This window comes from Oryza brachyantha, chromosome 8 (genome assembly GCF_000231095.2).
Source record: "Oryza brachyantha chromosome 8, ObraRS2, whole genome shotgun sequence".
Lineage (NCBI taxonomy): Eukaryota > Viridiplantae > Streptophyta > Magnoliopsida > Poales > Poaceae > Oryza > Oryza brachyantha.
The window spans coordinates 10,071,809-10,083,360 of NC_023170.2; the positions used below are offsets into that span (position 1 = coordinate 10,071,809).

At 44.3% G+C, this 11,552-nt stretch overlaps 1 protein-coding gene across 1 annotated transcript; it reads right to left on the reverse strand.

The window, feature by feature from the left end:
• Positions 1–6,511: 6,511 nt before the first annotated feature.
• On the reverse strand, positions 6,512–8,024 carry LOC102721669. The gene is made up of 2 exons (XM_040527149.1): positions 8,012–8,024; positions 6,512–7,920 (listed from the first exon to the last, which is right to left on the reverse strand). The coding sequence occupies exons 1-2, from the start codon at positions 8,022–8,024 to the stop codon at positions 6,512–6,514; spliced, it is 1,422 nt and encodes a 473-aa protein (XP_040383083.1).
• Positions 8,025–11,552: the final 3,528 nt, after the last annotated feature.

Sequence of the window (11,552 nt, forward strand, 5' to 3'; positions counted from 1 at the left end):
TCTCTATATCTACCGTTCTATTCAAGTTCCTTATCACTAACACACAGGGGCTGGCCCTGGTGGTTGGTGGGGGGGGGGGGTAGGGTTGAAAACGGTTGGGAACGGTCGGGAAAACTGTCTAACCACTTTCTTTCCAGTAGTTTTGGCTCGGAATAGGAGCGGGAACGTGGGTTAGGAAAATGAAATTGGTTACACGGTACATTGAAAACGATTCATTTCGATCGGGAATCGATATTTCAAAACGGAAATAACAAACCATGTAACCACTACAAATATTCGACCGAACAAAACTAGTGCAGATATGATACTAGCACAATACATAAAATAGTTGATGAGAACATACAACAACATATAAAATAATTGATCAACACATTCTCATAATATCATACTAGAGTTCAAATGTGTCAACGACTCATAACAATTAACACATGACAGTATGATACATCCACAATCCACACTATCACCCCAATACATAATAGTTCAAAGTTCATACATGTTTTGCAAACACATGTCACTGCTCAATTGATACATGAATAAAATTTACAATAGATAGATAGAATCTGAGATGCGAAGCAAAAGCGATGAAGCTAAGCAAATCCCTCCAAGATGTTGAACAATAAATCTTCTATATTGGACAGATCCACCTCTTCATCACTGTCTGCAACTTCTCTATCCCACAAGTCAAGAAGACAAGTCAAGAAGCCCTTTCTTGTAGTGTACAGTGAGTTATTTACTAGTAGATTTGTACATGAGTTGAGGCAACATAAATTTTGACACATACTGTGATACTGACGTACCTCTAAACTCAATTTTGAAGCAAGGGCCTCTATAACTTCAAGATCACCCACAATTGAGCTCACCTTCTTATCTGAAAATCAAGGAGGAACCAAAATAAATAAATTCAGCAAGCATGATAAAAATAAATTCTTGTACATCAACTAAAACTAAGCATATCTTATAACCTCTTCTTGCTGCAGCAACCCAGTCCTTCATGCATATCAAAGCTTCTACCATTTCAGGTTCAAGGCGGCTACGAAATGGATCAATCACATGTCCATCAGCACTAAAAGCAGACTCAGAAACAATGGTTGAGACTTGTACAGCCAACAAATCACGAGCTATTTTTGCAAGAATAGGATACTCATCAACCTAATTCTTCCACCATAATGAAATATCAAATTGACCACTAAACCTTAAAGGTGGATCTGCCATATACTTATCAAGCTCATTTAAGTCATCTGCATGAGGTCCACTTGAGTCATATAAGTAGCTTTCTAGTTTATCATCTTCAGTACCCCCTAACAGATGTATTGTATCAACAGCCATAGGTTCATTTGATTTATTCCTAGTCCTTGAATATGAAGGTGTAGAGGTAGCATAGAACTGGTACAATTTCTTGATCACATCAACAAGTCATCAACATGAACATGACAATGACATGCATTACCATGAAATTTTCTCATGTAGAACTCTATAAGTCTCTTCTTATATCTAGGATCTAAAAAACATACAATAGCAAGGGTGGTGCTGGACTTTTTTCAATTTTTGTCAAACTTTTTACTCATAGAAACAGCCATAGAACTAATAGTACCATCTTCACTAGTACACCACTCATCAAGCAAAATCTTTATCTCACAAAAACCTCTATAGAACAGATTTGCGGTTGGATATAAAGTACTAGAGAAAAGTTTAGTGAGATCAAAGAATTTCTTCAAGCATTGAAAAAGTTTGAATGCCATGGACCATTCAGTAGGAGATGGAGTAATTTTCTCATATCTATGACGATCTGAAGATTTGAGCCTCATGAATGCAGCATTGTAATACAAAGCATCTCGAAGCATCAAATAGGTAGAATTACACCATGTTGCTACATCAAGAGAAATGCCTTTACTTGTATCTAGCCCACACTCTGTTGCACGCTTCATGAGCTCCTCCCATTGTAATGGAGAACCTTTGACAACCAGCACTAGTTGTCTAATATTCTCAATTGTGTGTGCAATCACACTCAACCCATCCCTAGCAACTAGGTTCAGAATGTGACAAGCACACCTCACATGAAAGAAGATACCATCACAAACCAATGAATATGAAGCACTACCATTAGCATTGAGATCAGTGATTATGTTTCTAACTGCTACCTCATTTGTTGCAGCATTGTCCAAAGTCAAAGAAAACAATCTCTTATCAATGTACCATTTAACCATGAGTTCAGTGAAGGACTCTGACAGCTTTGCTCCAGTGTGACGTCCATCTACATGCACAAAGTTGACAATTCTTTTCTGGATATTCCAATTGTCATCAATCCAATGTACAGTAACATAAATATGCCTTATTCTGATTTGAAGTCCACATATCCATAGTTGCACTAAAGCGGCATTCTATGGTTTTAAAAGTACGCATACAACTCCTCCTTCTCTTGCAAGAACATTTCCATAATTTCTTTCCTAATGCTAATGAGACTTGATTGGTAAGCTAGGACACAAGGATTTAATGAATTCAACAAAATATTCATGCTCACATATGTTAAATGGATACTCATGCATGATTATTGCCAAGTAAAACTTCCTCACACTGGCTACTTCATCATACCAATAAGGTTGAACAGCAGTAATATCTTTTCCATTCTTCTTGTCCACCTTGTGTTGTTGTCCCTTCACAATACTATGTGCGACCCTTAGGTGTGTCCAAAATCCAGTTGTTCCATAATTGCTCTCACATCTGCCCCTGTGTTTGCATTTCAGAAACTTGCAATGCGCCCACATCTGAAGATAGCTCCTCCCATTATCCTCAATTATTAGCTGCTTCTTGTCATAGTACTGCCACACATCTGATGTGCACCTTTTCGCCCTCTTTCCAGTAGGTTCATTTGCATTAACCATTGGCTCATCACCCTCAGTAATGATGGCATTAGCTGCAGCAGTTCCTTCCTATCCCTGCACTTGCGTTGCACCAATAGCACTACTTCCACCAGCACCATCACTGCCACTTCCACCTCCACCAGCACTATCGCTGCCACTTGCACCTCTAATTGCATCAATTGTTGTTGTTGGACTAGTTGCAGCAGTTGCACTTCCAGATGATACAGACAGACACAAACCAAGATCTGCACTAGGGCTTGGACTGTCATTAACTGACCTTGATCTCTTAGATCCTAAAGAGAGAACAAGTGTAAGATATCAAGATATGACAGTGCCAAACTTCTGCATATTAATTACTTTTAACCATGAATACAAAATGAGTTCTACTGTTCTATACATACTCACATATGACATAATTACTTTTAACCATCAAACATATTCATTGGCATATAGGCAGATGCAGAAGGTACCTGGTATTGCAGTGGGAGGAACCATGCTGCTGTTCACATTCACTGGTGTCAGTGGTGGAGGCTCGAGAAAGAGGCGACGCTCTGAATGCAGAGCTGAAGCAGATGTAGAAGCACCTGCACCGCCTGTCGGGGTCAATGACGACGAGCACTTCATCTTCAGCTGGCCTTGAGTCCCTGGCAACACCCGGCGTTAGCGGCCGGCGAGGCGGAGATACAGAGCAGAGCAGGGAGAGGCGTCGGAGGAAGGGGGGCGGCTGGCAGCACCGGGTGCTGGCGACATGGAGTAGGGAGGTGGAGATCCAGCGGCCGGTGGCCTGGAGGCGGAGAGGCAGGGTGGAGCAGGGAGAGGCTGTGGCCGGTGGGGCTGGTGGCGGAGCTCCGGGCGCCGAGGAGGCGGAGCAGGGAGGCGAGAGCCGGACGTGGGGTGCCGATGGGTGACGACCTCCCAGAGGCGGTGTGGACCAGAGATGGGCGAGGGCGACGGTGCGTCTGGGCGTGAGTGCGAGCCGTGCGGCGCTAGGGTAAGGCTTCGATGCGGCGATGTCCTCAGGCCTCTGGTGCGTGCGACCGCGTCTCAGCCCTCAGGTGCGTGTGATGTGCTTGTCTCCTGGGCTAATGGGCTTATGGGCTGTCGTGTGCTGCAGTGTTGGGCTATCCATATACGGGAATAACCGCAAGAATTATCCCGGGAAAATACAGGAACTGTGAAAACGGTCGGGAAACGACCTTAACCGATTTCGCTTCAGTTTCGCCGATTTTTCCTGTTTTTTTCCCGGACTCCCCTTTTTCGTGTCAAAACGATATTTGGACGGAAAAATCGATATACGGTGCCGATTGGTACGGGATTTTCCTGTCCCATTTTCAGTCCTAGTGGGGGGCCGGGGGGGGGGAGAGAGTCGGGGGCTAGAGTTTCAGCTGCCTTGGACCCCCCAAATTCCAGGGTCCCCTTATACCTACCTAGGCCCGTGGGCCGGGCCCCCTCCCACCCCGTTTTCGGCTTCATATCAAGTTGGGCTGCTGGGCGTTTATGCGTGCAGCAAGCCAGCGACTCCTCGACCCCGCAATCCCGCATGGACCGCCGACGGCATCGATGCATCGTGATCATCTTCACGTCGCGTGATCACCGGCAGCGTCGACGCGTTGTCTCGTCTTCGGTCAATCGGTCTTCCACTATTCCGACGGCAACGGCTAACCGGCACACCGTAGATGCCGGCGAGCTGACGAGACGACAGATGACTTAGCGACTCTTCCCAGCGGCGACGGCGATCCCTCATCCTCAATTCCTCATGGCCGCATCCGCTGAGGCGTTGACGCACTGAGCCGCTGAGCTGATCGCCTGATCTGCATCGGCATCGCGTGGTCGCATGGACGGGGGACAGCCGCAGTGAGGCAGTCAGGCAGATCAACAATTCAAGAATCAAGATCAGGCATTCAGGCTGGCTAGGTAAGTACTAGTGCTAACAAACTACTGTCTACTAATTAGTAACTAGTTTGATACTTTGATAGACTGATAGTTTCAATGTTTCATATAATTATATTATGATATTCATATATGATCCATCATCTTTTCATGAATCAGAACAGAACAACTGAATAGAAGACTTCATATTCACTTATTCAGTCAAGTAATCCATCATCTTCTTCAACTCCAATTGGTAAGATCTAAATTTAGATGTGTAATGTGTAATTTTGTAGTATAATTTATTTAAGTTAAACCACTGGATTGAGAAAAAAACTATTGGATGAAATTGATATCGATAAAATTATCAATAATTTCACATCCAAAAACGTCTGAAGAAATTTTGAACGTAACATCCACTATGTTTTCAACTATTATTTCTGAATACAAGTTATTTTTTTACGACAATAATTCATACGGTCATATATATATATAAGTATATTTTTTTCTATACTCAGGGCCTCAAGTGCTACTTAGGTCACTATAACCACTATGCTACATTCTCTTTCACACACACACACACACATATATATATATAAAACAAGACTAATATGTACCCTCTTAGTATAAGCTATTCTACACCTCCCTCCATTCTAAGGCCTCCCAAGGCCCATCTCACATCCCAAGACCTAAAAACCACCTCCACCTTGTTTAAAGACTAGTCAAAGGGTTAATCCCGTGGATCAACCCCTTTATGCGCTTTCCATCATGTCTATCTAAGCTCAGCTCTCGTCTCATATAAATTATGCAGTAACACGATGACTAATTTACAGTAACAACGTTAAAACATATCCATGAGAGATCTACTTTTTTAGAACAATTTTTTTAAACAATATGGTACAAAAGTTCTTAAAAAATAATATATGAGGTGAGAGATAAAGTTGTTTAAAGTTCAAAATCTTAAGAAATATCTATATGTGCAGTAATGATGCGCCTCCTATACATTAATAATGTTATGTTACTATAAAATATATATATTGTTAATGCACAATTGTAGTAACGTCGTGATAGATGTGCAGTAACATCGCGATATATGTGTAGTAACATATATGTTGCACAGTTGCAGTAACGTCGTATAGAAATACAGTAACATCACGATAGAAATACAGTAACATCATGACTTTATATTGTTGTTATAGTACAACTAGTGTATATGAGGGAGCTAAAAATATTGTATTCCTAATATTTAGAGAGCAATATCTCATGTGCTTTACATTATTTTTCAAAACCGTTTTCACCACATTAGTTAAAAAAATGTGATTTAAAAAACTAGATCCGTCATGACTATATTTTAACGCTGTTACTGCATTTTATAAGACATGTTACTGTATTTTTGTCTTCGTGTTACTACACTTTTTAGATAAACGGGAGTTGAGAAAGGTGGGGGTGTGGAGGAAAGTCAAATAACGGGTTTGATCGGTGGGAGAGTGCTTTGACCAGGCTAGAAAAGAGGTTTTGAGCCTTTGAAAGGAGGTGGGAGAGGATTTGGGCCTTACGAGGGAGGTGGCATAGAATAGCTTATTCTAATGGGATGCACATATTAGTTTTGCTATATATATATATATAAGTACATATATCTGTTAATTATTATTATGTAGTATAATAAAGGACTACAGGTTCAGTTTGGTACCGGGTACCGGGCCCCAGGAACGGCGCTGCTGACATACGTTGCATGGCCTCGTGGCATCAAGCAACATCATTTACAGTGTAATGAGTCTCGAACTCTAGTTCCTTCCTTTTGTGTAACTCAGAACGGTGTAAACCGCCTGGATCACGGTGCAGACGAGCCCGACGGCCGCCGCCACGAGGCCGGCGGCGAGCCACGGGTTGGTGAAGTAGTTCTGCTTCAGCCACGCCAACCACCGCCATCGCCGGCTGCAGAACCGCCTCTCCAGCGTTTGGCACACCGTCCTCAGGTAGTTTTGGTTGGCATCGTTCACGTCGAACACGCCGCCCTTCCACAGGTCGGCGAAGCACTGCGAGACCTCGCCATGGTTGCCGAGCCCGTGCACGATGACTCCCCGCCGCACCAGAAGCTCCACGTCCCTGGGCGTGCACGCCAGCTGCGTCATGAACACGCAGTACACCGTCACGTGGCTCCCGGACACCACCGGGTTGCGCTGCTCCATCGCCATCATGTTGGGGAGCAGCCGCCACGTCTGGGCGTCGATGTTCAGCTGGGGCACCTCCAGCGTGCCGCCGCCGCTGTCCACCTTCACGTCGAGGATGCAGCGGGCGGGCGCGGCACCCACTCGGGAGAGGACCCGCTTCCTGAACGTCACGCCGGCGAAGTAGTAGTCTGTCGCCGTGCGCCACCGGCCCACGGGCCTTCCGCCCCCCGGCACGGGCAGGGGTGTGCTCGGAGTGAAGTGCATGTGCAGTAGGTGGAGAAGATTGGCTGCCTCCGGCGTCCGTGCCGGCGGCTCCACCACGGTTGGCGTCGCAACCGAGTACTGTGGCCCTCGCAGGAGTTTATGTGCGTAGCTTGCGACGGCTTCCAACGCTGGAGCCTTGCTGTCAAGAAAGGCCAGCTGGTGGATCTTGTCGACGACGAAGAACGGAATCTGGTTCTCCGCAAGGTAGAACACGTCGCGCACCACCGCGACGTCCTCCCGCCGGTCGACGGCGGCCACCGCAGCTGTCTGCACCGGGCCGTTCGCCGGGGGCTCCTCTTCCCTGTGCCTGACGACGTCGCCGAAGCGGAAGAGGATGAAGCAGGCGTCGAGCAGCAGCATGCGCACGAACTCCTTGCTCGGTATGTTGAACGAATGGGCGTAGCAGCTCCTCGCGCGGCCCTCCATGAGCGCCAGCTCGGTGAGGTAGTCCTCTAGCTCCAGATACGCGCCGGAGTTCGTGGCGGCCGCCAGCGAGAGCACGTCGTGAAGGTAACTCACCTTGTCGGCGTCCCTGACGAGTTCACCGGTACGGTGGTACGGTCCAATGGAGATGTGTTGCGGATCGTACTCGTACTTTGCCGTGTCAACGTTGCGGGTCAGTTCACCGACCTTGTCGACGATGATAATCGGCCGCGCAGCAGCGCCGCCACCGAACTGCACCGGCGACGACGGTTTCACGGTGGCGAGCTCCTGTCTCAGTTCTTGCGCCAAGGAAGGGATGTCAATGGAATGGTGATCTGCAATCGATTAGAGCAACAATGTCAAGCTATTAGCCATATGTATGCATCCAAATTGCTGAGCTAATCCAGGAAAGAATCTTCTTGACACCTTGCGGATTCATCTGTGCAAGCAGTGCAGCACGATAATTGAAGTAGAATCCCCCTGCTTACTTTCTTCAGCTGTTCTTTTACAGGAACCACATCAGTAACAGCTGGCCTACCACTCCATCAGTGGGCAAACACACACATGTACATGTATAGTCGTATACTAAATACTAAGGCCCCCTTTGATAAAGGAAACTGATAGGAATTTTAGAGTATTTCATTCCTATACGAATTTTTTCTACAAAGCCCTTTGAATAAAAGAAATTAACCCTATGACTTCTTATGGAATGCCTCTTTCCATATAAGTTTTAGAGAAAATTTAATAAGAGATAATACCTCATGGAATGACTGTTCGATTGAACCATAGCAAAAAACACACGAAATTGAGGAGAGATAAAGACTCAATTGATTTTTTTCTATGAGGTTCAACGTCTTATTAAATTTTCTCCAAAACTTGTATAGCAAGAGGCATTCTATAGGAATTTCATAGGATTTCATAGGGTTCATTCCTTTGATTCAAAGGAATTTGTAGGAAAAATTCCTATAGGAATGAAATCCTCCAAATTTCCTATAAATTTCCTTTGAATCAAAGGGGGTCTGAGTCTTTATCTCTTCTTAAATTTCTGTCTTTTTCCTATGGCTTAATGTAACGGTCATTCCTACATTTTTCCTATATTTTGCAATCCTCTGTTTTACATTTACATTCTTGTCAGAATTCTATGTTTTTCTTATTCATCTATTTTTTCATTGTTGTGATTCAAAGGGCCCCAACTAGTAAAAGCCACATGTCTGAAACAAGGTGCCTGCATAAAATTTTCCCAGACTATCATCTCATTTGCGACAAGGTCAAATCAAGGAGGAGTCGATCCACGTGCAGGATGGCGCTATCAGTTTAGAACAAAGATCAGCCGAAAGGTACTATTGCAAGTCAGTCAAGCACTAGGGAGACACGGTACTCTTATTAATTTGGGCTAATGGACTGTATAGTCTCTTTGAGTCTTGACTGCTGGGGGGCAAAGACAAAGTGATGTACTGCCTGCACATAGCTTATTGACTTTACAGCTGAGCACACTGTTGCCCATATTAGAAAGTAAAGTGAGATTGAGTGAATAGAAAGTAAAGAAAGAGGTAATAGAGAGATTATTCATTTTAATAGTCTCTTGTAACCATAGTGAATATATCTATTTATAGAGGGAAAAAGAGTATCAATATGATATGAACACATCTCATTAGAGAAGAGGTTCTCTTTATAATAAATATGAACATATTGTACTAGTGAAGAGACTTTTTTATAATAAGTTTAATTGGCATGTACTACCTCCGTCCTAAATGTTTGACGTCATTGACTTTTTTATACGCGTTTGACTACTCGTCTTATTTAATATTTTTTTGTCAAATATGTAAAGCTATATTTATGTGTAAAAATATATTTAACAATACATAAAATGATATAAAAATAATTAATAAGTATGTAAATTATTTAAACAGTACGAACGGTTAAACATGTATAAGAAAAGTCAACGGTATCAAATATTTAGTGACAGAGGGAGTACTAATTAATCATCCATATGTATATATATATCTATATTATTTCTTAACGGTCTAATTGTCCACAGCATACGCGGATGTATCACGTCACGTGCAGCAAAGTACCCCTCCCCCTGTTCCTAAATGTTTGACGCCGTTAATTTTTTATACACGTTTGACCATTAATCTTATTCAAAAAATTTACATATTATTAGTTATTTTTATATCATTTCATTTATTATTAAATATATTTTTATGCATATATATAGATTTACATATTTAAAAAAATTGAATAAGATGAATGGTCAATCGTGTATAAAAAAGTCAACAGTGTCAAACATTTAGGGACAGAGGTAGTATTTGGTTACTCTATATACATCAATACATGTGCCCAATTGAACTTGTGAGTTCATCAAGTTTTCTGCGTTAGTTATCCAGCACGCTGTGTAAAATAGCCATGCTGTCTATATGCGAATTACTCCATGGCACAAATTGGAAGTGCATCTCGCCCCTAAACGAAGTTTTGAATGATTAATGACAATGCTAGCCAAGCATGTGTGAGCTAATGAGTTGTGATTGCAGAGAAGATGGGAGATCATTTTGATGGAAGGATTACTTGATCAAACTTAGAGCATGTGTTTCCCGAAGCGACGGCTCTACTAAGACGAAGGCGTTCGAAGACGTATTTTATTTTTTTTGAGTCGTAGGAACTCCGTACTACTAAGAGGGGTTACTGGAATCTCTGCATGCATCCTGGAGTAAGCCTAAGCCGAGTGGAGTAAGTTTAGGTCTAGTTGTAGCCTATGCTGTTTTTTCTGAAGCAGGGATAGGACGGTCCGGTCCTTGGTCCGGTGACAGGACAGTCCGGTCCTTGGTCCGGTTTCTACTTGGTCCGGCCCTTTGTCCGGTGATAGGACGGTTCGGTCCTTGGTCCGGCCCCTACTCAAGTCGAGTGTGTGGACGGTCCAGCCCCAAGCCGGACAGTCCGGTGGCAGGACGGTCCGGCCCTTGCTCTGAGTGAGTGAGTTAAGTGTCGGTCGGACGGTTCGGCCCCCTAGCTGGACAATCCGATTAGGTTTCTTTTCCAACGGCTAAGTGACGTCTGCCAGCCTATAAAAGGGGCTCTTGAGATCTAGCCTTTGGTGAGGCATTCTGTTCGAGTTTTCTGGTTGCTAGGACAAGTTTAGCACCTCTCAAGCCTCCCCACTAACCCAATACACCTCCTAGAGAGATTAATCGTTGGATCATGTCTTAGAGAGAGTGTTAAGGTTAGTGAGTGATAGAGTGTTCATTCTCGGGCGTTGATGGATGCATATTGAGTCAAGGTGGCCTATTACTCTTGGAGATTGATCTCCTCGACGGATAAGCGTCGCCCGCGAGCCTCCGATTCGTGTGGATTCCCCGGGAGCAAGTTGTGAAGGTTGGTACCTAACCTCCGCAAGGGAATAGGTAAGATTGATAGTGGATTCTTGTGCTTTCACATAGAAGACTGCAGGGTAGAGCGAATTGCAATCTAGGGCTGGGCAAGCCGCCTTTATCTTGGCCTTGGTGGCCGATCGAAGGGGTTGCTAGTCCCTAGTTGTGAATTCGGAGACCCGTGTTAGCCTTGTGGGAGGAAGCCAAGAGAGGGAAAGGATCGAGAGAGATCCTACTCGGAGGAGCGCCTCAACGGAGAGTAGGATCGAAAGATCCGAACTTCGGGATAAATCTCTCGTGTCTTTATTCTTATGATTTCGTGTTCTGTTTATTCCTACGATCTTTCTGCTGTTTTATTACACACATAATCACATTATGTTCCTAGGAACATCACCGAAAAGGTAGACTGTCAAGTCTGCATTTTTCACTGACCGGCTGGTTCGGTGTTCTAACCAGGACAGTCCGGCCAGAGCTCTCAGCCCAACCCGAGAATGCTGACCGGATGGCCCAGCCATAGGCCCGGATGGTCCGGCCCCTGTACTGACCGCTGCGTTTTGAAAGATTTTTCAGGACACCTATTCACCCCCCCTCTAGGGTGTCTC